Source organism: Papilio machaon, chromosome 24, assembly GCF_912999745.1.
Source record: "Papilio machaon chromosome 24, ilPapMach1.1, whole genome shotgun sequence".
NCBI classification, from domain to species: Eukaryota; Metazoa; Arthropoda; class Insecta; order Lepidoptera; family Papilionidae; genus Papilio; species Papilio machaon.
In genome coordinates, this window is record NC_060009.1 from 1,465,695 (window position 1) to 1,493,666 (window position 27,972).

A 27,972-nucleotide genomic window follows, 5' to 3' on the forward strand; every position below is an offset into this window, starting at 1 on the left:
GTTTACCAAAAGTACTCTTTATTTATAAATTATTTAATATGAATTGTAGCAACTAAGGGGGTAAAAAAAACATTTTTTTTATTTATCAACGTCTTAAGTTATATTTAAATAGTATTAAATAATGTTCACGTCAAAACATTGACTAAGGAATTATATGGACCGCCGGAATGCCCATAACTTTAATTACCAAAACCATCATTTCCTTGGAATCCACCCGTATTACCGTAATAGTTATTACCAAATCTATTATTTCCAAAACCGCCACGATTGCCGAAGCCGCTTTGATTATTGAATCCATTTCCATCACCCCCATAGGAAACATTTCCTTGGTTACCAAAACCACCTCTGTTTCCGAACCCTCCTCTATTTCCAAAACCTCTGCTTCCTCTATTACCAAATCCTCCTCGATAACCGAATCCTCCCATATTACCGAAACCTCCTCGATTGCCAAATCCTCCCCGATTGCCAAATCCCCCTTGATCTCCGGAACCAGCACTACCAAAGTTACCTCTGTGACTATTTGTGCCCCAACCCCGAGTGCCTCTCTTCGCAGCATCAGATCTAAATGTGGGAGTGCTGACATCACGACGTATGTTATAATCACCAGCATCAAACATACAAAGTGATTTGATACAATGCAATACCTGAAACAGACAATATTTTATAATGAAACTAGCTGTCGCACGCGACTGTCCGCGCGGGAAAAAACGTAATTAGTAGTCTATGTGTTCTTCCAGACTATGTTCTATTGTTATGGATACATCTCTTTCAACAAACATCCATACATACATTCAACATACAATATCAACTGCTATACTCGTTCATTAGTTACTTGATTCATTTTATTCCACTAGAATGTTTTCTTTTGATAGTAAACTTGCAAATGAGCAAACTCTTAATGTATATTTTTGATACTAAATCTAATCTAGATTTTTCATATTTAATTATACCAAGACAATTACCTCAAGCACTATTTAACAACACTGTGTGTCATAAAAATAATAGAATTATAGTTTAACCATGACTATAAAAATCCTGTAAACCTTTAAATCAATTTCCCTAATACATTGATTCTTCGGTCTTCATTAAATTCCTCAATATGACGAAGTTTTTTTTTTATTTTTGGTTAGTTGGAACGAAGTTCCTTATCGCGCGTTGTGAAAGGGGGCTAGACGGAAAAAATCTTACGAAAAGTTGTCACGACACTTTTTGCTATAGTAAGTATGTTAACGACGAATGAGCGCTACTTCACCATGGCAACGACGTGACAATATATAACGAAAATTCATAGAAATAAAATGTACTTCTTGTGAAGACTTAAGTTTTTTATTCATAGAATAAACATTGGTTCTTTCACTAATTAATTGAAAGGAACTGCGTTCCATCCGGGTGTCCATTGACACCTCTCAAGTTTTTTTATAAATCTATTTAGAAACATATAAGTTTTCAGTCTAATGGATACTTAATTAATGATTAGATTACCTTCTTCTCAGTCACAGAGAAGTTTAGCGCAGCATCAGGTTCAGCAGCGGCTCGCTCCACAAGTTTCTCAATGGCAGGTCTCAGAGCTAGTACAAGAGCTGCTGTGCGAGGACTCATGCTGAAGTTCAACCAGTTGTCTAGACGGACCACGTTGTCTATCTAAAGGGAAAAATAAATATAGAAATAAAAATATTTGTTGCCGTTGTAATTTTTTTTTTTTGTATGAAACGGGAACAATTAATTGATGTTTTTTTTTTGTTTAAAAAGTGTAGGTCTTATTTGAAATCGGTGTAAGGTTACGTATGAGTTTGACATATGCAAGATGCGACTGTAATTTCTACACAATCGGGGCCAGAATTTCTCGCTTATGGAGGTTTCTCTCACCAACATTTCTCGCTTATGGAGGTTTCTCTCACCAACATTTCTCGCTTATGGAGGTTTCTCTCACCAACATTTCTCGCTTATGGAGGTCCTCTGTCTAGACTGGACAATCAACTCTTTACTTCTTCAGATTCGTCTGTATATATAACTATAGGTTTCCACTGTCTCTGAAGTATTCCAGCCTACTCTCAAGTCAAGCACGCTGGTTCAGTACCAGTATCATACAAAATACTTACCCACTCGACCTTCCTGCAGGCGAAGAGTAGAAGATGCAGTGGAGCCACCATGCTGGTCTGCTTGCAGCAGATGGCGCGCGTGCGCACCTTCTCCCCGAACACGAACAGCGGCGAGGGGAACCTCTGCTCCAGGTTGTTGCAGTTAACTGATGTCTTGTGTATTAATGCTGACTTTCCTTCTGTTGTTAACACCTGGATATGAATAATGTATATTGAGAAACTAGCTGTCGTCCGCGACTTTGTCTGTGTGGTATAAAAAACTAGCCAATAACATGCCCGTATTCATCAGCTACTTTCCCGTCAAAGTCCTGTCAAAATCGGTTCAGACGTTTCGGAGATTATCAGGAACAAATGAGGACTTAAAGTCAGACAAAAATCGAACAAAAAAATTTAATAATTTACAAAATACTAATTGTTTTACTCAGAACCGTTTGAGGGTTCCTAAGGGAGTCGTAAAAAAATTGACCCGATTAAAAATTATCATTAAATACATCTCTAAGTGACCGCTTAATGTCTCTGAGTGTGTGTAAGTACTGTATCCCAACTTACCCTCCTCTTGCCTTGATGCACACACACATTAGGGTACAGGCCCATACACAGCAATGCCATCACCTGATCCAGCATAGGGTCAGGGCTGTATGGCATCCAGCGCTGCGGTATACAACAATCTTCAGGGAAACCTATCGTTGTTGTTAGAATATCTGGAATAAATAGACATTATGTTTATTTATCTTATCTTACTAATATTATAAAACTAGCTTTTACCCGCGACTCCGTCCGCGCGGAATAAAAAATAGAAAACGGGGTAAAAATTAGCCTATGTCCGTTTCCAAGATAAAAATTATCCTATGTCCGTTTCCTAGTTCTAAGCTACCTCCCCATCAATTTTCAGCTAAATCAGTTCGACCGATCTTGAAATATAAATAGTGTAACTAAGACGACTTTCTTTTATATATAAGATGTGAATGTTTAAATGTATGGATGGATAGATATTTGTTTGAAAGCATCTCTGGAACGACTCAACAGATCTTGATAAAATTTGGCACAGATGTAGAACATAATCTTGAAGAAGAAATAGGCTATTTGTTATGTTTTTTTTTTAATTCCGCGCCAACAGAGTCGCTGGCGATAGGTAAAGTCCGGTCGTGGAGTACGAAGAATTTCGTACAATGACCTCTTTACCTACTGACAGTGGTCATAAACATTTTTGTATTTAGTGCGGTTTACATGAATTATTTGAAGGACAAAGAAAATTTACCAACTTATGAAATATAGTTATTATTATTACATAAATTATTTATTTAGATTTTATATTACAAGTAATAAAAATCTAGACAAGTATCTACTAATTCGGCAGAAAAATAAATAAAAAATCACGTCGTTCGTTATTTAAACATTATTAATTACGTCAAGGTCAAGCAAACCAAGGACTTTGTCGTGCCTCAAGGCCAACCAAAACCACATTATGCAAACAAGAACAAACATTATAGTCTCCAGTAAAAGGTTTACAATCCCTGAGGACGGCGGCCATTGTATCTGTGCGAGCGAGACTCATTGTATTTACGCGGGAGTGACAGAGACAGGTAATGACAGTTCAATGTACGAAATTCTTCGTCCTCTGCGATTGTACTTTAGTACATATATACATACTAGTGAGTTGCATTTTCGCCTCATTTGTGACCTGGAGAGTTGTTTGCTGCACACCTTTCCACTCGCACCAACGCATCTCTGCATCTTCACCTTTCGCCCTCTCTCTCTCCCACATCTGTAATGACGTCACGATATCTATACATTCTTATTTGAAACAAAGCATTTATTTGAGCAATTTATATACAGCGTCAATAGCTCAGGTGTTAAACACTGGACTTGTAATCTGCAAGTCCTGGGTTCGAATCCCGTCATTAGCAATTTGTTTTTCAATTTATATATGTACATATCGACGCTGGAAAGCGTAAACGCTGTAACCCCGAAAGTATGAACTTTACAGGAGAGCCAAAAAATGATAACTCGAGAGCTGATACGTCTACAAGCATGCGGTATTTAGCAATGTTGTGTAGTTTGTGCTAACCTATAATAAAATCATTATCGTTTGATAATGGTTGAAATTATTAACGTGTGAAAAACATAAAACATAACATAGAGCGTCGGTGGCTCAGGGGTTAAGCACTTGACCTGCAATCTGCAGGTCCTGGGTTCGAATCCCGCCATGTACCAATGTGTTTTTCGATTTTCGATTTACATATGTACATTTATGCAACCTGCACATATCTGAGAAGAAATTCAATGATATGTGTGAAGTCAACCAACCCGCACTTGGCCAGCGTGGTTGACTATGGCCTAGTCACCCCTAACTTGGGGTAGGCTCCGAGCCCCTCGGTGGGGATGTATAGTGAGCTGATGATGATGATGAAAAACATATTCGTGATTTCAAGGGTTACAGCGCTTTCCAGCGTCTATAGATATATATATATATATATATATATATATATATATATATATATATATATATATATATATATATATAACGGCAGGGGTGGCTCGCTATCAGAATTATTATCGATTGAGATCACTTGTGGGCGGCTATGGGTAATATCGGATTCAAGGAATACACTGCTTATCACTTCTCAACTCGTTATAATTGATTCACAGGCTCATGTACAACGAACAATACTTTAGCTACGAACCATATTTCCAGAATGACTAATGTCAGACGCGCATCGTACAAGAAGTCTCTTCGAACACAGCTCGTGTTCTAATTTCGATTTATTAAAGTTGATTTCTTCTTCTGATTGCGACACGGCCGTCCTGCGAACACCCGTCCTCGGGTGATGTTAGATTGCAAACACCGGTCTCAGTGTGCTCTTAGCATGTGAACATTAACTCAAGGAAATATTTTGTTACGCTCGGCCACTCCTGGCCCAACTTCTGTTATCTAACGGGACACCGATTTTAACGAAAATCAACTTAAATACTCTACAACGTTAGTTACTCCCAATCTCCCAGAAACCCACCGAGTAAGATCTCTAACGCCACGGCCTCTCGACCGAATTTCACTCAACGGCTCTCTAGCCGAATCTTTCACCACGGCTCTCCGGCCGAATCTCTCTCCACGGCTCTCCGGCCGACCAAACACGTGTGTTACCGTGATATCACACCACCGATCTGTACAAATGGATAGGCTATTTGTTTGGAAATAATAGCTTTTGCTTAGTTCTGCCCTAAAAGTGCATGTTCACGTTAGTAACAGTTAATTCTATTCCTATTATTAGTTTGAATCATCACTACCTCTACCAACCAAAAATACAGTCAACGCCAAAATAGCGAAAATCAAAAATCAATTACACAAAACACCACGTCTTTCAGCCTGTCCATTTATAGAGGTCAGTGCATCACACACACTGCGGTCCTCCAGACCTCGATCTCTGCCCGTCACCCTGTGACGTTACAGTTCCACATCACGGTCCTCGAGACCTCTGCCCGTCACCCTGTGATGTGACAGCTCCACACCATGGTCCTTGAGACCCCTGCCTGTCACCCCGTGACATGACAGTTACACAAACCGGTCCTCCTGACCCCGACCTCCGCCAGAGTAGAACGCGCACCGCTCACCCACGGACTACTTGAGCTGCCCCAAGAGATACCGATTTCCACAGGGCTACGGTTACGACGTAATAACTCCTGGTACGGTCGAACACAATACGGCCGATAGAGATCTTTACCCGAGTTTCTGTTACAAATTAGCTTTACTAAATATCACCAAATTCATTATCAACTCGACTTATCTTGCATCAAGCTTTGCAATCCTGCAAACGTCGCTGGTATCCACCAACCGCTGCCACGCAGACGCTGCTGCAGTGGCTTAAACCCGCCAGTCTCGGCCATACTGACATTAGCACGTCCCCGTGCTATCCTCATAACAGACTTCCTTCATATTGTACATCTGCAAAAACAAAACGAAACCGCAGAGATTACTGTGTCACACCACTCGTCTTATTCTGACATCATACGCATCATTACGATTTACGAATAGTTAATAATCATATCAATTAACTGTAAGAATGTTTGACCTTAAGGACATTAATATCTCCATTACAAAATTCTCTCCGTTACTAACTCATGGCAACATGGCTCAAACAATCAAACCATCTGCACCAAAGTCATTTCGTACGATAACGTCGACAACATCATTTCAAAGATTTACTTCTTAAATTTAGTAGAAGTCAAACTTCCTTATTCACAATTTACAGATTTTAAACTTTTGACGTTAAGTGAAGGAAAAATAATCGGTAAAGAAATAACAATAATATTGGTAATGAAAACATCCTGTCATTACATGCCATATTTTCATTCAGTTAGTAGCAAACTCTAAGTCCTTTTTTTTTCTTAGCAAGCATAGCTCTTAGGCACCAGATTCAAATTCTCGTAAGCGTATTTATGATTACGTTAAAACCCAAAGATTTAATATCAATGCCAACCCGTTTTTATCGATTTTACTGAATTGTACTCGTTAATTCTAACATCTTTGCGACACCCACAGTAAGTCCTAGACACAAAACCGTTTCAACTAGTTAATGTCAACAAACCATTTATTTACTTGCACTATTACAACTTAAGACCGAAGGCCCAATCCGCTACGGGAAAGCCATAAACAAGAAAATGAATTTAATTAAACTTAAGACCGAGAAGAGTTTACTATCTGTTAAATCTAATCACGTCTAAACACATTTTCGCTTTTAAGAAACAGCTACACGACTTAATTCATTTCTGTTTAAATAATTTTCATTAAAACTGTCAGGTTATGTCAGTTGACATTCAAAGAAATCGCTATATTTTTAAATTTTGACAATCAGTTTTATTTTTCTGAAACGTCAATCATTGAAAACAACATCCTTTAATTACAAAACTGACATGATATTATTGATTAATGATAAATAAAAATCCCAAAATGTAAAATAACCGACTCACTAAATAGCTCCGAACATAACTGCATTGCACAAATAACCGAAATACTAATTGAACTTTTATTTTGGTGCCACACATTAAACCAATAGTTTTGAATTATCGAATTTTACAAGAATACTTCACGACTAGTGCCCAATAGCATAACAGCTAAAACACACAAAATAGTACAGAAACGAACTCACCGGATGATTAAGTTGAAACCAACTACTGTTGATATGAAAGAACACACATTCACGCAGAATGCATTCAAAGCATTCAATAGGTTGCACGACCCAACTGCTTTTGGGAGACCTCTAGACCCCTTGCGTCTATCTTACTCTTTTCAAAGCCTTCATTCTTTCTCTCCAATTTCAATTCGTTTCATTCTGATCTAGAATATCGTTTCTTAATTGTTGATGATCATTTTGGACTTCCGTATTAACCCGCATTGAATTATTTTGAGACTTGTACTCAAGGATTGGTTTCGGGTATCGGGTTGTATTCACCGCTGCTCCAAATAATGATTCAATGCCCATGCTGAACCAATGTCTAAAGTGGCTTGTTATTATTCATGTAGCAATACATTTTTCCGTAATCTTTCTGCAATATTTTCTTTTGACATTTGGTTTCCCGAAGCATAATGTCATGGATCCACGCATGCGCGTTGGATTTTTCTTTCTTTCCTCGTAATTTATCTTCGAAATAGTTTTCTTCAAATTATTGTGTGCCATAGGATTCCCAAATTATGTTAGCGGCTCACTTGTATCGGTATGCGTATACCTCGTACTGCTGCGTAGCGACTCACGCATACTTCGTTTGCGTATTTAGTTGCTGAAACCTCTAGATCGTACACAAAATCAAATAAATTTATCATAATCTTCCACATCAACGTTTCTTATTTACGTTCTACCAAATTAATTGCGTAGTCGGAATAATTTTCCTTAATGACGGACGGAAACGTCTTATTTCTTTTCTTTTCTCAATGTCATATTTCACGGAGAATTTCACAAATACCAACTGAAAAAATTGCGCTCATCTCCATTTTCTCAATTACGACTTGAACCGATATGGATCCCACTTCTGATAACGGCCGGGGTGGCTCGCTATCAGAATTATTATCGATTGAGATCACTTGTGGGCGGCTATGGGTAATATCGGATTCAAGGAATACACTGCTTATCACTTCTCAACTCGTTATAATTGATTCACAGGCTCATGTACAACGAACAATACTTTAGCTACGAACCATATTTCCAGAATGACTAATGTCAGACGCGCATCGTACAAGAAGTCTCTTCGAACACAGCTCGTGTTCTAATTTCGATTTATTAAAGTTGATTTCTTCTTCTGATTGCGACATATATATATATATATATATATATATATATATATATGTGTATATATATTATATATATATACACATATATTATATATATATATATATATATATATCGGCCGGGGTGGCTCGCTATCAGAATTATTATTGATTGACATCACTTGTGGGCGGCTATGGGTAATATCGGATTCAAGGAATACACTGCTTATCACTTCTCAACTCGTTATAATGGATTCACAGGCTCATGTACAACGAACAATGCTTTAGCTACGATCCATATTTCCAGAATGACTAATGTCAGACGCGCATCGTACAAGAAGTATCTTCGAACACATCTCGTGTTCTAATTTCGATTTATTAAAGTTGATTTCTTCTTCTGATTGCGACATCAATACATAGTATAAAACAAAGTCGCTTTCGCTGTATGTCCGTATGTATGCTTAGATCTTTAAAACTACGCAACGGATTTTGACGCGGTTTTTTTTAATAGATAGAGTGATTCTTAAGGAAGGTTTGTATGTATAATAAATGCATAATATAGTAGAGAAACACTGATAAATTTAAAGGTTTCTAATGTGAACGCTGTGAACGTTGTGTATAAGGACATTCTGTAGTAGGTATATTTTGCATTGCACCCGTGCGAAGCCGGGGCGGGTCGCTAGTATATATATATACAGGTCGACGCAGCGTGGGCAGACCCGCAAGATGGACCGATGATCTGGTCAAGATTGCGGGAGTATCCTGGATGTGGGTTGCACAGAACCGATCATTGTGGCGATCTATGGGGGAGGCCCAGCAGTGGGCGTAACGAGGCTGAATGGATGGATGGATATATACATTTATGTGATATTTTTACGTTGAAGGAAAAAATCATGATGCTGCACATTCTGAGAAGAAATTCAATGATATGTGGTGAAGTCAACCCGCACTGGGCCAGCATTTGACTATGACCTAGCTACCCCTAATTTAGGGTAGGCTCTGAGACCCTAAGTGAGGACATATAGTGAGCTGATGATGATGCATATATATTCCTTTCCTCACTATTCCAATGTTATATAAAAAAATGATGGGTGGAAGAAATAAATTTGGGGGAAGGGTATGTATAGGATGTCAAATCATGTCATATCAAAAAGAGAAAGTCTTAGACGAAGGTACTCATAGTTATAATACTAGGGCTGCTGCTGCAGGCAAGCTGCGTGAAGTATGGGTTAAAAATTACTATGGGAAACGCACTAAAAGATATTTAGCTCCGAAATATATTAACAAATTCTTATGTTTTTTAAATAGCGCGACGACACACAGTGGGATCGCCCTGAAGAGAAAACTAAAGAATATATTGTTAGAAGAATAAGTAATTTCTCACACATCTTTGTTATCTAAGTTTTGTAAACTATACCTAGTTTAGATTTAAGATAGGTATATATGTCGCAATCAGAAGAAGAAATCAACTTTAATAAATCGAAATTAGAACACGAGATGTGTTCGAAGATACTTCTTGTACGATGCGCGTCTGACATTAGTCATTCTGGAAATATGGATCGTAGCTAAAGCATTGTTCGTTGTACATGAGCCTGTGAATCCATTATAACGAGTTGAGAAGTGATAAGCAGTGTATTCCTTGAATCCGATATTACCCATAGCCGCCCACAAGTGATCTCAATCAATAATAATTCTGATAGCGAGCCACCCCGGCCGTTATATATATATGTAATCATTGTTTTCTTTCTTTTTAGTCTTTTTTTTAAATTGTATGTTGATTAAGAAGGTGCGATGCCTACAAACTACGGAAGTGGTTTGGCGAGATAGTTATGTACATATATTATTGTCAACATATTATAAATAAATTAAAAAAAAAATATCTTTCTAGACGTCCCTTCCTTTGTCCATTAAAGACAGACAACACATTTTCTAATATAAAATAAAGTTAATTTCTTCACACATTCTATGAAAATTAAAAAAAATGACAGAAATGAATTACGTCATCAAAACAGTCATACAATCATACATAAAAATAGTAAAATGTGCACTTACTTGGAATGCATTCAACATGGCGACATGATCAGATGCTCTATCACCGGCGAGAGCTCGCTGGTGCATGGACAGCCTCCTGCGACCTTCCACTATGAAGATCTCCGGGAAGGTGGTGGAGTTCGCAGCCATCGTGGTCAGAGCATCGCCCACGCCCAGCACAAAGCCCAGCACCATCATCTTACCCAGACGTGGCTCTAGCATTTTAAATGGAACATTAGTTACGATGGATGGATAAATGGATGGATATTTGTTTCAAAGTATCTCCGGAATGTCTCAACAGATCTTGATGAAATTTTTCATACATTTAGAACATAGTCTGAAAGAATACAAAAGCTACTTTTAACGTTTTTTTTTTTAATCCGCGCGGACGAAGTCGCGGGCGACAACTAGTGCTTTATAAAATTTCCTTATAAAAATACTGTTTTATACAAAACTAGCTTTTACCCGCGACTCCGTCCGCGCGGAATAAAGAATAGAAAACGGGGTAAAAATTATCCTATATTCGTTTCCTGGTTCTAAGCTACCTGCCCACCAAATCGATTCAGCCGTTCTTGAGTTATAAATAGTGTAACTAACACGACTTTCTGACTATATATATATAGAAGATATATAACTTCTAATGGCTATTGGCGAATAGATTTAATTATTTTCTATTTATGTATTAATATTTTCTAGCTATTTGGTTTATATTACCTATAGGAAGCTTAGCCAGTATAGTCCCGAGAGGTGTGAGAGCATCCGCAGCATCCAGACATCCGAGTTCACGGAGCAGAGCCTCAGCTTCAATGACGGCGTCCACCGGAGGCGGTTCCGGAGCCTTCGACAGGAAGTGTCCGATACTGCCCAGTCGCAGCAACTTTATACTGCACCAACAAATACCTTTACTGTACTTCTGTCACTTAGAGGAGTACGAATCGAAGACTACAAAATAAAGGCTTAAATTGAAATTAATTCTGCATTTCGTCCTAATTTTAGTGCTCTTTCTTCACGTTTTCTGATAAGGTATGAATATAAAGGTGGAACTTCCTTATAAGTAGGCAACACAACTTAATGTAGATGCTTATGGATGAAGTCACTTCGTTTTTTTGGCGAATGCAGATTACTCGTTGATGAAGATTGGCGTCAAGTGAAAGAAATTACACATTTCATCTGATGAATGAGTGTACCGGAGGGGGAAGTAGATATGACGGAGGAGGGGACGCATAGAAAGATACCTTCTTTCTATGAGGATTGGTTCTCTGTCGATTAAAAGTAGGCAACGCTTCTGCAATTGCGGATATCTGTAGTCACTTTTCTATTTAGGCGTATATTTTCCACACAAATATTATAAATACGAATGTTTAGATGTATGGATGGATGTTTGTTTGAAGGTATCTCCGGAACGGTTCAACAGATCTTGATGTAATTTATCACAGATGTAGAACATAGTCTGGAAGAATACATAGGCTACTTATTTTTTTTAAAATTCCGCACGGAAGAAGTCTCGGGCAATAGCTAGTATATCATAAAATGTATTTATATTAAACTAGCTGTCGCCCACGAACCCGTTCGCGCGCAGTTAAAAAAAAATGAAAAATAGATGTTGTCCGATTCTCAGACCTACTGAATATGGTCACAAAATTTCATGAGAATCGGTCAAGCCGTTTCGGAGGAGTTTAACCACAAACACCGCGACACGAGAATTTTATATATTAGATTGTACATATACAAAGTGTTACCTGAGGGCAAGTTCGTGTAGCGGTGTGCGGAACATCTCCGCCGTCTGGTGCTCGTCGAGACGTTCGTAGCGAGCTCGTGAGCACAACGTGAAGCAGACGCCGGGTCGTACTCGTCCCGCACGACCTTTGCGCTGTAACACACCTACAATTTACCTGACTGTACTTTACGTTACAGACATTATAACAATGGTAGACGACAGTAACAACTGTTGCTGGAATTGTTCAGTTCGTCTGGTGAAATACCACAACCACACAGAAGACAGACTTCAAGTGGAAGTAATTCCAAGTACAGTCTGATGAGTGTGGTACCGGAGGACTCATTTTAGTACTCTTCCCTTTCCCACCCTTTTCTTATTAGAATAGAATGGCAAGGGAAAGTGAATTTGGCGGAAGAAGGGGCGCATAGGCAGGGAAATATCCTGTTTCTGTGCGTCTTCTCCGTTGATTAAAGATAGGCAACGCATCTGCAATTGGAGGGACGTTAGTTCCCTCTGCATTTTCTACCGTATCTACCACGGGGAGTGCTCAGAAGAATTGTTTGGAACAATTCCTGCCGCCAAGTTCCATCAACACCATCTTGATGGCTGGCAATCCACAACCGTGCGGTTTTTGCGTAGCTTTCTACCGCGTACCACCGCGTTGTGGAATGGTCTGTCCTCGGCGGTATTTCCAAACCGCTACTACTTAGGGTCCTTCAAGAAGCGAGCGTATCACCATCTCAAAGGCCGGCAACTCATCTGCGATTCCTCTGGTATTGCAGATGTCCATGGACGTCTATGAACACCTTGGTGTTCACGCTGGTCGTTTGCCCCCTTCTCTTATATATAAAAAAAAAACACCTGTGTAAAATTTTCTCAAAATCCGTTGAGTCATTCCGGAGATACCTTCAAACATCCATTCATCCATCCATTCGCATTTATAATATAAGTAAGATATATTAACCTGTTCCAAGTTAGTCCTGCTGGCCCATACAGTGGCATAGGATGTCATATTGTTGTGAGATGTAAACAGTTTCATCTTGGCCTTGCATGAATCAATCACGTAAACAACATCGTTTATTGTTATTGATGTTTCCGCTATATTTGTTGCTATTATCACCTGGAATTATTAAAATTGTTTATATATATAAAAAAATGTTCATATTAAATCGTTATAAATGATAGTTATAAAGAAAACTTACAGTTGGTTTCCGAGATCAAAATCTCTTTTATGAAAACAGTTAAAATAATATGTTAAAAAAAAGAATAAAAAAACATTTATTGTTATATACATCATACATATAAAAAACTAGCTTTTACCCGCGACTCCGTCCGCGCGGAATAAAAAATAGAAAACGGGGTAAAAATTATCCTTATATATTATATATATGTATTATTAATGATATCTATATCTATATATATAAAAGAAAGTCGTGTTAGTTACACCATTTATAACTCAAGAACGGCTGAATCGATTTGACTGAAAATTGGTGGACAGGTAGCTTAGAACCAGGAATAGGACATAGGATAATTTTTACCCCGTTTTCTATTTTTTATTCCGCGCGGACGGAGTCGCGGGTAAAAGCTAGTTAATTATATAGTACATAATAAATCAGTATACCTTAGTAATGCCCGGAGGTGGTGTTATAAAGACTTTCTTCTGATCTTCTCTTGGTATCTGACTGTGAAGTGGCAGAATTAAATACTTTGATGTATCCCCAAAGATACTTGATCTCATTAAATGTTTCGCCAGAGCGAATATAATATTCCATCCGGTTAGAAATATTAACACAGCTCCGTCGCCATCTAAATTTTTTATATATAGCAATAATGCTTCTATCAATTCGAAACTTAGCTGAAATATGCAATTTATTAATTATTTTTTATTTATTAATTATTATTTTTTTTGACATTTGTAACTTAATTAAGGTTATACTCACAGCTGGGCATTAACTCGTTAATCCGTTAATCGTTAATTAACGAAGTTAACATTTTGCTTAACGGATTAACTTTTAAGTTAACTTCAAAAAGTGTTAACGCTTTTGTTAACTTCCGTTAAACTCAACTTCCGTTAATAAAAGTCCGTTAATCGTTAAATTAGAAACTTGGAGACGTGCAGTCATTTTGTTTAAATTACGCGCCACACCACGCTCGTAAGTTCAGCTATGTTAGGCGACTGTCGGCGACTCGAATGATGAACGAACGAGTTGATAATTGATATATGTAAAGTTCGCGTGCAAGTGTGATGCATCAGAGCATCCGGGAAAGACGTGACCAACAGGACAAAATCAAAAGAAGGTTCGAAATAGTATATTTATTTCATTACGAGTATATAACAGCAAGAGTATGTAATAGTCCACATTCCGAACGCTCTTCGTCCCTGCAATACGCCACTTTTTGAGCAACTGTATTAAAACACTTTTTTACTCGTGCTTTTTCTTTAGCTTTTCCAAACTCGTGCGTTCTCTTTCCCAACTGTCAAAATAATGTCTGTTAAAAAGAAAAACCAACCACGAAATTTTTACAAAAAAAAATCATTGAAGTTTTTATTATTCATGCAAATATTTCTAAAAAGAAGCTCCTAATTTGTTACAATATCAAATTTAATGATTTGATTCAATGAATTAGGTTAGGTTTCATTTTATTTCATCTCATTAAATTTAATTTTCATTTCATATCAATAAAAATAATCTACTGAAATCTTGGCTGTTTGGACATAGTTCCCTCTGCCTACCCAGAATGGGTGAAGAAAACAAAAAAAATCTCTGTTAGTATTCTTTTACGGTTGGCGCCATTTTCCAAACATTTTAGTTAGTTGAGTTTGTTGTGTTTTTATTATGCTATTAAATTGCTTCATTTTTTCGCAACTGTATCAAAAATAATTGTTTAGTACACGTGCGGAACCGTCATTACAACTTGTTCCAACTGTCAAATTGTAGACATTTGTCGGAACTCAGCAATGACAGGCTTTCCGTACTCGTAATGAAATATACTAGTTATAATGCATTCATACTTGTCTCTAATACTAATGTGTTATAGAATGTATAGACAAATTACTATTTTAAACAAGTGTCGCCACATAAGTGTGAAATTAGTATGTATAATTTTGGTATGGTTAACTGTTAACGATTAACTTTAACTTGCGTTAAATTTTCGCGGATTTAACGATTTAACGATTAACGAAGTTAATTTTTTAATTAACGAATTAACGATTAACGAAGTTAACTTTTCGATTAACTGTGCCCAGCTGTGGTTATACTTAATTTTAGGATTTATTTTTTCAACGCCTAGCATTTTAAAATAGCAAAAGCACTAAAGTAAATTTTTGATATGATTTTTTTAAAACAAATAATATTTTACATATAAATTGAGTAAACATTTTACGATAGTAAAAATAACAAATATATAATTTTTCATTATAAATTACATATCAAAAATCCTTTGTAAAAATAACGAAGTAGTACATAAGAACGAAAATAAATTTCTACAATAAGTTATTATCTAATATATAAAATTCTCGTGTCACAGTTTTCGTTCCCGAACTCCTCAGAAACGGCTTGACCGATTCTCATGAAATTTTGTGAGCATATTCAGTAGGTCTGAGAATCGGCTAACATCTATTTTTCATTTTTTTTTTAACTGCGCGCGGACGTAGTCGCGGGCGACAGCTAGTACGATATAAAAAAATAAGTATATTTGACTACTTATTCGACAAATGTCTAGATTACTTACATCTTTCTCAGACATTTTGCTTATAGTATCTTTGGTATGTTGTGTGTAATTGTTTCCAAGGACACAATTTCTATTCCAATCTTCCTCAGGATCATCTCCCAAACCTGAAATTTTTTATATCGTTTATAAAAACAAATCATTTCATAACTAAAAATATTACTAACAATGTTTTAATTCGTCTGACATAAGGATAAAACAGTCGAGCTTGGATAAGCGAGAGTCATTGCCCGTTCCTAACGGACGACCTCCATAAGCTAAAACCCTTAAAAGCGAGAAAATGGATAAGCGAGAAAAATTTAAAAGCGAGAAACTTGGGAAAGCGAGAAACCTTTAAAAGTGAGAAACTCGGGTAAACGAGAAACGAATTTCTCGGGTAAGCGATAAACTCGGGTAAGCGAGAAACTCGGGTAAGCGAGAAACTCGGGTAAGCGAGAAACTCGGGTAAGCGAGAAACTCGGGTAAACGAGAAACTCGGGTAAGCGAGAAACTCGGGTAAGCGAGAAACTCGGGTAAGCGAGAAACTCGGGTAAGCGATAAACTCGGGTAAGCGAGAAACTCGGGTAAGCGAGAAACTCGGGTAAGCGAGAAACTCGGGTAAGCGAGAAACTCGGGTAAGCGAGAAACTCGGGTAAGCGAGAAACTCGGGTAAGCGAGAAACTCGGGTAAGCGAGAAACTCGGGTAAGCGAGAAACTCGGGTAAGCGAGAAACTCGGGTAAGCGAGAAACTCGGGTAAGCGAGAAACTCGGGTAAGCGAGAAACTCGGGTAAGCGAGAAACTCGGGTAAGCGAGAAACTCGGGTAAGCGAGAAACTCGGGTAAACGAGAAACTCGGGTAAGCGAGAAACTCGGGTAAGCGAGAAACTCGGGTAAGCGAGAAACTCGGGTAAGCGAGAAACTCGGGTAAGCGAGAAACTCGGGTAAGCGAGAAACTCGGGTAAGCGAGAAACTCGGGTAAGCGAGAAACTCGGGTAAGCGAGAAACTCGGGTACAGGTCGACTTCGCTTCAGATTCGACTTTTTAATACAGCATTCAGAATTTAAATTTCCCTAGTAATACATTAAAACATCGTCAGTTTACAATCTATCGGTTGTGTACCTTCATCCTCGTCATCATCTTCCTCTTTATTAACTCGTTTGCCGGAAACCTTTCTCTTACGTATATCTGGAGGTGGAATGAACTGAGTCAGTTCAATGCAATCTTCTAAGAAATATTGTTGTACTGGATACGTACGTCCGGGGATCTGCGAATATACGTTTTTGATAATGTGCAATTATGACGTCATAGTTCTCGAATAGAAAAAAGGAGGGTTAGCAAAAAAAATCATAAATTTATGATTTTTGACAGATCAATTTGCGAACATCTTTTTTTTTTTAAACTTCTATTTTTCATATTACTAATATTATAAACTAGCTTTTACCCACGACTCCGTCCGCGCGGAATAAAAAAAATGCACACAAGATAAAAAAGTTCTTATGTCCATCTCCAAGTTCTAAGTTACCTCCCCATCAATTTTCAGCTAAATCAGTTCGACCGATCTTGAGTTATAAATAGTGTAACTAACATGACTTTCTTTTATATAATGTTTAGATGGATATTTGTTTAAAGATATCTCCGGAACGGCTCAACGGATCTTAATGACATATGAAATACATATTGGCACAGACCAAGAACACATCTTTAAGAACACATAGGCTACTCGTTACGTTTTTGTTTAATTCCGCGAGGACAGAGTCGCGGGCCACAGCTAGTCTTGAATAACACTTACTTGCACATTGACAGTATTTTGAAATGAAAAGATTCATTGACAAATTTCTAGTTTAAATTTAGTGATATAGATTAACAAAGTTTACTTATTTCTAAAATTTTGCATTTTAATTAATTTAATTAAAAATTAAAATCATGTAAAAAAAATAATAAAAAAATTACCTCAATAACAGGACAGTTTCCAAAGTAATTGGTGAATAAAGTTACATCAACTGTAGCAGACATTAATATTATCCTCAAATCAGGATAAGTATGAGCCATATCTCGTAACAGAATTAAAGCGAAGTCAGTATCCGCGTCTCGCTCATGAACCTGTAAAAAATAAACTTCATAACAACACAAAAAAAAACATTAAAGTATACAAAAAAACAATGCCTTAATACATTTTTAATATTAAATCTACTTCATAGAACTCCTCCATTAAAGGAGTCGCTAAAAGAGTAATTTTAAGAGGGCCTTAGGGACCAAATTTAGTTCTAAAATAATCACTAAAAGAGGACCCTATGCAACATTTAGTCCTTTGATACTCCCTAAGAAAGGGCCCTAGAAACCATTTAGTACTAAAATAATCCCTAACAAAGAGCCCTACTTACATTTGGTGCTTAAAAGGTCCCTAAAAAAGGCCTGTTGTGTCTGTCAATATTTTTAAACCAGTTGTATATATACCAGCTTACCTCATCCACTAACACATGACTGACTCCTCGCAGGCCACTTTCTAACTTCCTTAATAACACACCGACTGTACAGAACATTATAGAGCCGTATGGCCGCGGTAATATTGATTCAAAACGAACTGAATATCTGAAATAATAAACAATTATTGTAATATTCAATGACAAAGAAATCTAGCAAAAAAAAAAACAATTTAACTTTGAGAGTCCAATATGAGAAATTATTTTTGTACTAGCTATTGTTTGTAACTTAATCTGTGCAGAATTTAAAATAGTAGCCTATAACATGCTCGCGTGAATCAACTACTTTCCCGTCAAAATCCCGTTAAAATTGGTCCAATAGTTCCGGAGATTACCCGGAACAAACGGATAGACAGATAGACACAGACAATACATTTTTAAATGTATTATTCGTTATCATTACATACAGACATTGTAATTTTATTAATATGTATATATCTTACTTATATTATAAATGTGAATGTTTAGATGTATGTATGGATGGATGTTTGTTTGAAAGTATCTCCGGAACGACTCAACTGATCTTGATGAAATTTGGCACAGATGTAGAACATGGTCGGGAAGAGCATATAGACTATAAATTCAGTTTTTTTTTTAACTCTGCAGGGACGAACTCGCAGACAACAACTAGTAGATTAAATATAGATTTGATATTTGATTTATTAGCGAAGTTTATAATAACCCACCCCACACTATTGCCTAATTCCTCGCAGCGTTCATTAGCAACTCGTTCAGATACACTGACGGCGGAGATGCGGCGCGGCTGCGTCACACATACGTTGGCCCACGCGCCCTGACCACTTGCTATATAGTCGTCCAATATGAACTGGCACACCTGACGACATAATGGCATACTCAAACTCTGAACCAGTTCAAATGATCAGCTCAGATATACTTGAACCATTGAGTTACGGATCAACAAATGAATTAACAGCTCACAGCTCATCGTGATGATGCAAATTGAGCTGCTTCACAAATTTGAGTCGTGAGCTGATCTGCTGATTATTAAATTTAGTTGAGTTACCCATGTCTACATGGAGAGTAGACATTTAGTAGACATGGGTGGTGATGCACGAAGACCAGCTCGACCAGTGCACGACCACACAGAAGACAGGCGTTAAATGGAAATAATTCCGCCTACAGTTTTGTTGTCAAACGAGCGAGCGGCCACCTGTATTTGCCAAAATAGCGAAGCGACCGCCGCCCATAGACATCCTCAATTGCAGATGCGTTGCCTATCTTTCATCAACTGAGGAAGGGCCACACAAAATTAGAAAATTTCCCATTCCTATGCATCGCCTACTCCGTCAAATCCACTTCCCCTTCCCATCCTTTTCATATTAGGTCCTTACATATGAAATTGGCGTTTTGTATGGGAGGAACAAAAAGTCGAATATTTTTTAATATAATATATTTAATGAATCAAAGTATGAACCATTATTTTCTATGCACTTTTGCCATCTCATAGGTAGTTCATTGATCCCTTTACTAAAAAAACCAGTCGGACGGGAATCAATAAAATCTTTGAAGGCGATTTGGACTGCCCCATCGGAGTTGAATTTTTTCCCTTGCAAGAAGTTATCCAAATTTCGAAAAAAATGGTAATCTGTTGGAGCAAGGTCCGGGGAGTACGGAGGATATCTTAGACTTTCCAATTGAAGCTCTTCTAATTTAGTAGCCGTCTGTTGCGCAGTGTGTGGTCTAGCGTTGTCGTGAAGCAGCAGTGGCGTGGAGCGATTGACCAGCCTAGGTTGTTTAGCCGCTAGCTTTTCCATCATGGTTTGCAATTGCTGACAATAGACATCAGCCGTAATAGTCTGGCCAGATTTGAGAAAACTGTAATGAACAATACCGGCACTAATCCACCAAACGCTTACAAGTAACTTTTTTGGGGTTAATTTTCGCTTGGGGCAGGATTTGGCTGGCTGGCCAGGATCCAACCATTGCGCTGAGCGCTTCCGATTATCGTAAAGAACCCATTTTTCACCACAGGTAATGATTCGGTTTAAAATACCTTCATTATTGTGCCGGTTTAGTAATGTAACGCAACAGTCGACGCGCGTTTGCCGGCTTGCTTCAGTCAATTCGTGAGGTACCCACCTTTCAAGCTTTTTAATCTTCCCAATTTGCTTCAAGTGAATTAAAACAGTTTTATCACTAACATCGCAGCCTGTAGCTAACTCGGACGTGGTTTGCGATGGATCCGCTTCCACAATAGCCTTCAACTCTTCATTATCAACTTGAGTCTTAGGCCGTCCACGGGGCTTGTTCTGCAGATCGAAATTTCCAGAACGAAAACGTTGGAACCAAAAACGAACTGTGTTTTCTTTTGCAACACGACCGCCATACACATCATTCACCCTTCGAGTCATTTCCGCAGCACTAGTGCCACGGCGGAACTCGTACTCGTAAATAATGCGATATTTTAAGTTTTCCATTTTGTAAAATGAGTGACGCAAACAGAAAAAAACAGAAGAAAAAAAACAAATGAATGACGGTCATCGAACCACAAATACATGAGTCTATAGCTGTACAAATTTGAATTTGGAATTCCTTACCAAAGAGGAGAAATTCGTGATTAAAGTGGCCAGTACGAAAAACGCCAATTTCATATGTAAGGACCTAATATAAGAAAAGAGTGTGAAGGGAAAGAGCACTAAAATGAGTTCTCCGGTACCACACTCATCAGACTGTACTTGGAATTACTTCCACTTGAAGTCTGTCTTCTGTGTGGTTGTGGTATTTCACCAGACGAGCTGAACAATTCCAGCAACAGTTGTTGTCACAGTCTGATGAGTGTGTCTTCTAGGGCCTTATTTTAGTCTCCTTTCTCTTCCCACTATTTTCTTACAAGAAATTATTGGAAGAGGAAGTGGATTTGACGGATGCATAAAAAGGGATAATATTCTTTATGCAGATGTCTATGGACAGTTGTCATTTCGAAGTTTTGGTGAATTTTAACAGCCATTTGCTCATTTGCCAATTTTAATTGTAAAAAAAAAAGGTTGTCAAATATGTTGTCAGCTCAGAACATTTTGGTAGCAGAGCATAATGTGAGCATTGTACAACTCACAGTAAACCTTGAGTAACTAAGATATTTGAAAAGAATTATACATTCTTACACATATTCTATTAAGGAATTCGCTTTTAATTTAATATTACTTTTTAGGCATTAAATCTTTATGTATTTATCAAATTTATTGTAAACTTACCTGAGTAGTCTTTCCGCAGCCGGTGTTACCTCGGATAATGACCACCGGGTTCTCATTAATGGCTTCCATTATGGAATTTTTCATAGAAAATACCGGTAACTGTTCCCTTTCTTTGAGGCTTTCCTTTAATAAATGTAAAAAAAAAACATAGTTGAATATTATTTTGAGTCTAACTCCAAACAAAGTATTACTCTGTTTTTTTTTGGCTAATTTAAAAATGGATATGTAATTAAATTGTTTAAACTTTCGTGAGACAACATAATTAATTAATTAAGAAACGGCTTAACTCACGTTTGATCGTCCGGTGACGGCACCGACTAATTTCGGACCCATCGGGGGTCCATCTTCGGTCGTACTAGTCGGTGCCGTCACCGGACTATCAAACGTGAGTTAAGCCGTTTCTTAATTAATTAATGGATAGGTATGTAATGAATTAACGACTTTATTTCTAAGGTAATAAAGGTCAATATACCTGATACAGCTGACTGTTCTGACACATAGATCTATGATGCTTCTCAAGATCATTGCTTATATCTTCCAAACTGGACGTCGCCAGAGGACCTTCATCTAAAAAATTAATCAACTTCATCACACAATTTCCAAATATTTAGAAGAAAACATAGTTTAATTATAGTTTAAAAAATAATCTTACTTTTATAATAAATAAAAAAGTTTAGGTGTATGTATGTATGGAGAGATTGAAAGCATCTCCGGAACAACTCAACAGATCTTGATGATATTTGTCATACATTTAGAACATAGTCTGGAAGAACACATAGGCTACTTATTAAGTACGAGGAAGAGGATGATACAGAGGAGGGGACGCATAGGAAGGGGAATTATCATTTGCGTCCTCTCTTCTATTCTTTAAAGGTAGGCAACACATCTGCAATTGCAGTTGTGCATGGATAGCGGTCACTTCGCTATTTTGTCGAATTGAAATTGCCTTATAGTATAAAAAAACGGATAAGTCTGTATTTATACATTACTAGCTGTCGCCCGCGACTCCGTCCGCGCGGAGTTAAAAAAACTTAATAGCGGTATGAATTTTTCCTCGCCTTTTAAACCTTCCCTAGATCTCCACGAACATTTCAAGACTAAGATAAGATAAATCCGTTCAACCGTTATCGAGTTTTAGTGAGACTAACGAACAGCAATTCATTTATATATATATAGATTAGTACAGAGAGTTGGAAATATTAAAAAAAAAACTTACCAATGTTACAAGCAGTCCATACATTCCAGTTCTGTTGTGGTGGGGACCAGGAGACCACTCCCCCGGGGACGGGGCGAGCTTCCCTCATCGCTTTAGCTCTATCTAACTGCAGCAGTGTTACCACTTTGCTTTCTCCCTCTTGCGTACTCTCACTTTTAACACTTTCAACATCCATTGGTTCTATACCTAAATCTACAAATACAGTTTTTGATGTGAAACATCTATAGGATCACTTGTAAACCGAATCTTTGACGTGGCGACGCTTGCCGTGGCGACGGGTCGCCACGCTATACTGAGGTATACATATGTATACATATACCTATACATATATATTATTATTATTAATATCATTATTATAATTATCATTATCATTAATATCATTATTTTCATTATTATCATTATTATTATTATTTATTTATTTAATATTTTATGCATATAACTTGTACGCACACGATGTTTCACATCTGCCAGGCGTCCCGTGACGGCTCACATTTTTTTTTATATTGTGCCTAAATTAAGACAATAAAAGGCTTCAAGTGGAAGCAATTCAGGGTTTTATCTGATGATTGTGGAGCAAAAGGACTAATTTTAGTCTTATTCCCCTTCCGAATCTTTTGTTATATAGAATGAGAAGGGGATAGGAAGGGTAAATATTTTCTTTCTGTGCGTCCATTCGTCCGTCGATTAAAGGTAGACTACGCATCTTTAATTACAAATGTTTAAGGGCAAAGATCTCTTAGCTATTTCAACGAGTTAAGAAGCCGCTTGCTCGTTTGTTAACTTGTATAATAAATCATATTTCGCTATGAAAAAATAATTAAAGGTCAAGAAAAATCGCGATCCTAAGGAATAAAGAAATAACTCAGAAAGAGACAACACAAGTTTTTAGAAGGAATGTCATTCTAATAGATGTTTAAACAAAAAGGTTTATATTCTATTTGCTATTTACCTTGTAATGTCTCTTCGATTTCTTGCTCCAACTGAGGACTTATAGCCACAGGGTAAGGTTTCATAATACCTTCACCAGATCTGAAATAAAACATCATTATAATTTAGAAGAACTGCCAAAAGTTTTGTGTGTATGACATGACTTACACATACACACGGAATCGCGGGCAACAGCTAGTAAAATAATAATACATACCTATCTTTCTTCAGCGTACCACTAAAGGCTTCAATAACACCGAGATGGTACAATTGTCTAACAATAGACAGAGCGCAAGATTTACTCGCTGTCTGTTTGTTAGAGGCCGTCTCACGACCAGTCACGTTACGACCCAAGTCTCTTACGTATATAGTCATTTCACAACAGAAGCTCCTGCAATATTAGTTATTACATAGTAGGTATTTTCCTGACTTATATAATTCATATCAGGTTTGATTTAGGTTTTCATTGCAAAAATTTCTGTGCAAAAAACATATTGTTATTGCAGTTTTTATGTCCAATGAAAGAAATGCTTATATTTTTTTGAAAAGAACCTTTTTTCGAAATCTACAGTCCATAACTGGACGTAAAGCAACATGCAAAGCAAATAAGAAAATCTGAAATCTAACTAATATTATAAATGCGAATATTTGGATGGATGGATATTAGAAGGTATGTCCAGAACGACTCAACGGATCTGGATGAAATTTAGCATGGGTATCGGACAGAGTCTGAAATAACACATAGGCTACTAATTACGTTTCTCTTTTAATATCATGCGGACGGAGTCGCGGGTTACAACTAGTCTATGATATTAAAAAGCAAGTATTTCAACCATGTTTATATAAGGATCAAACCAGATTTTTTTGTTTTTTTTTTTTTAGTTGATTATGTTCAGAAATTTTAGATTGTTAGTATGAATAGGGTAAGCTAAGGGTAGGTTTTATGACTAGATAGTGCCAAAAAAAGTATGAAAACGTGAACATATTTAAAAAAAAAATTAAAATTGTTTTACATTAAAAGCAAGCGAGACTGCATACTTACACTCAAGTTGATTCGTGGTGCAAAAAAAATATACTGGATCTGTGGCCAATTGCGTCAGTTTAGAGAGATCTTATTGGAAACTGCACCTAAAACAAAATCAAAATACATTTGATTTTGTTTTAACATTTCTTGATCTCTCTAAACTAATACATTTCAACATTCAGAAGCTTAATTTGCTCAATTTGCAAAATTCGCTTCTATTTTATAACCAATACTAAACACTTTTTTTCAAAATGAACATTTAAAAAAACACGAGTGCCTTTTTCCATTGGGCACAATTTTGGCACTCTTTGTGTTATTCGAAATAAAAAATAAATCCTTTTTATTTAGGATTTCGAGTACTAAAAGACATTTTAGGCACTGCTTTTATCAACACATATTGACCACAAATCCAGTATTCCTTTGAGAGATATCAGCCATTGATTTTTCAATAATTATGAATAACCAGTGGCTTTCTAAATTTATGAACAACGATAACAACAAATCCATGCGCCACAAATAGAAGTTGCAGCTTGTATCGCGCGGTTTGTCACACTTGTGGAAAAGGGGTTTAAATAAATTACATTGATGTTATAAAAAAAAATTGTCCACTATAAGCTACTTACCAATTGACGATAGATTTTACTAATATTATCAATGCAAATGTTTGGATGGATGGAAGGATGTTTATTTGTAAGTATCTCCAGAATGGCTGAATAGATCTCGATGAAATTTGGCATAGAGCTAGATGAAGAACATACATGTTACTTATTATTTTTTTTCCGCGGGGACAGAGCCGCGGGCAACAGCTAGTATTTTATACACTTATTAGAAATAGTACCAGTTTATATATTATTGAATTTAGTTATTTTGATAGACATATATATATTTTTTTTTTAAATATATATTCTTTAGCATTAATTTTAAACCTTTACAATAGTTTCCATAGCTGAGGTTTTGTAATTACTAATTTTTACATTAACTTCTTAAGAAAACCATAAAAAAACAAGAATATCTTCCATCATATAAATCTCAATCTGCTTTGCTATTCAAATTCTTTTTCTCTCCGTAGTTAGTACCTCTTATAAGTTAATCAGAACAACTTATACATATGAAGTAATTCACATACCTTGTATGATCCGGACCTACAGCTTTGTAAGCATAATCTGCATTAATTTTATTCATCTGCATATACTGATGCAGTTTCGATTTAGCATTCTCCATGGTCCAGTTGCCATGGAGACTGGCGTTAACATCCAAATCTTCTGCTTCCGCAACATTCTTTTGTTGTTGTAGACGGTCCATGTATGTATATGTTTCGCTTGGCCCGCCTACTGCATGATACGCTTGTCCCATACTTTGGGGATCCATTCCTTCCTGTAAAATAACACAATATACAGTAAAATCTCAGTATCTATATATATATAAAAGAAAGTCGTGTTAGTTACACTATTTATAACTCAAGAACGGCTGAATCGATTTGACTGAAAATTGGTGGACAGGTAGCTTAGAACCAGGAAACGGACATAGGATAATTTTACCCCCTTTTCAATTTTTTATTCCCAGCGGACAGAGTCGCGGGTAAAAGCTAGTAGTAATATAAAGCAAAAACTTTTAATTTAACAAGAAGTTCAAGATATGAAAATCTGATAAGGAATTTCTAGAAAGATGTCATTATATTTTACCAACCTCGACTTAGAGTCGGATGTTTGAATTATCAGTTATGAAACAATGTACCTCTTCAGAGAAATAATATTTTGTTTGAGTTATAAAGTGTGAATAATTTGATTTACCAAGAATTTGAGTGTCCAGTGAAAGGATATGGAAAGTCAAAAAGATTCCACTGTACTAATCAAATTGTATCTTTAAATAATTACACCAGTATTAGATTATTTTGTATAACTCAAACATTAATTTAATAGTAATAAAGTACAAATTGTAAGTTTTAATTGATTTTTTTTACAAGATGATAATTTGAGTGTTGCCAATATTAAGAGAGCACAAGATTTTCGGAACTGTAATAGGATTATCAATTTGTAATACTCCATTTTTTGATAATTTTTTTTTTAAATATAAGTAGTGAGTAAATAAATGCTGGGAACTACAAGGTGATCAACATGGTCATCCCCAACATTATAGGAGCTACAGAACTGAAGTACGTTTATCTAATATTATAAAGCGGAATGATTTGATTGTGTTGAATAACCATCAACGCTACCAACCAAATAAAAAAAATTACACCGTTGGGAATATAATATGACTTATATGAAGCAAATAAAGTCTTGGCAACTGCTTAGTATAAATAATATTACATTAAATATTACGTCTACTCATCTTACTTCTAAACCCTCAAATCCGGCATTAAGAGATATTGACTGGAGATATTACCTGGAAAACTGGTTTTTGATTTTGTGACTGATCTGGTTTAATGTTAGCAATGATCCCTGTAGTTTCTGGAGTTTGATTTATGACATTAGCATCGACAGGAACTTCTATTTCGTTAAGCACTTCAGACCTTACTAAATAATTAATAAAATCCCGTGAAGCATTCTTCTGAGCTTCTTTCTTAGTGATAGAATTCCCTGCCCCAACATAAGTGTAGCCATCTACGCGAACCTCACACAGGAAACGCTGACGATGTTTCGGTCCTAAAAGTTAAAACAAATTAAGCTATTATGTTCATCTTATTTAAGACAGTACGATTTGATATTGCATTATTAGACCACTGACTATTGGTCAGTCTAGGTAAATCTAATATATTTGGACTTATTGAGGGCCTTGACTAAAATGACCTTCAAAATTCTTTACGTAGGGACGACTAAAATCGATATTATTTTTTGATGATATTTTACGTATTTACTTTGATTTGTAAACTTGATAGGATAAATTTAGCATACTTTTGTTTATGTTTTATCAAATAATACTCACCGGTAGCACGGATATTGAATTCAGGCGTTAGATTTCTTCTCGCGCACCAAGTAAAAAGAAAAGATTTTATATCCATTTTTGCAGTTTGGCACTCTACTGTCTCAAAATAAATATAGAAATACTATAAACTATAAAGTTACGCTTGAATGGAAAAATACTAAACCGGTTCGCATGAAAAATTAAAATATTTGCATATTTTATTCACATTACAATAACTTCACACTACGTCCACTATTCATAGACAATAGACATTGACAATTTGAAAATTTTGTTGCCAGTTCGTAGTCGTTGGGTATTTTCTAGTCATAATTGTCATTTGTTCAATTACTCGTTGACTCGGCTTAAAAATATCTAGTAGCCAGGACAACCTCCGTGAA

General features: G+C 36.6%; 1 protein-coding gene across 2 annotated transcripts; it reads right to left on the bottom strand.

The window, feature by feature from the left end:
* Positions 1 to 73: 73 nt before the first annotated feature.
* Positions 74 to 27,811, bottom strand: LOC106707305 (dosage compensation regulator). Of its 2 annotated transcripts, XM_045683928.1 has the most exons (23): positions 27,596 to 27,811; positions 27,056 to 27,315; positions 25,797 to 26,044; positions 23,864 to 24,037; positions 23,669 to 23,748; positions 22,720 to 22,911; positions 21,976 to 22,070; positions 21,504 to 21,626; positions 18,978 to 19,126; positions 18,274 to 18,400; positions 17,762 to 17,911; positions 16,931 to 17,075; positions 15,836 to 15,939; positions 13,725 to 13,958; positions 13,068 to 13,223; positions 12,126 to 12,256; positions 11,101 to 11,270; positions 10,408 to 10,601; positions 3,750 to 3,864; positions 2,649 to 2,800; positions 2,100 to 2,291; positions 1,483 to 1,641; positions 74 to 644 (listed from the first exon to the last, which is right to left on the bottom strand). In XM_045683928.1, exons 1-23 carry the CDS (start codon positions 27,669 to 27,671, stop codon positions 180 to 182), a joined length of 3,891 nt encoding a protein of 1,296 aa, XP_045539884.1. In that variant the 5' UTR covers positions 27,672 to 27,811; the 3' UTR covers positions 74 to 179. The 2 variants fall into 2 exon arrangements, with proteins under 2 accessions (XP_045539884.1, XP_045539885.1); XM_045683929.1 differs by lacking the exons at positions 25,797 to 26,044; positions 27,056 to 27,315; positions 27,596 to 27,811 and adding an exon at positions 24,689 to 24,752 and having other exon boundaries at positions 75 to 644.
* Positions 27,812 to 27,972: the final 161 nt, after the last annotated feature.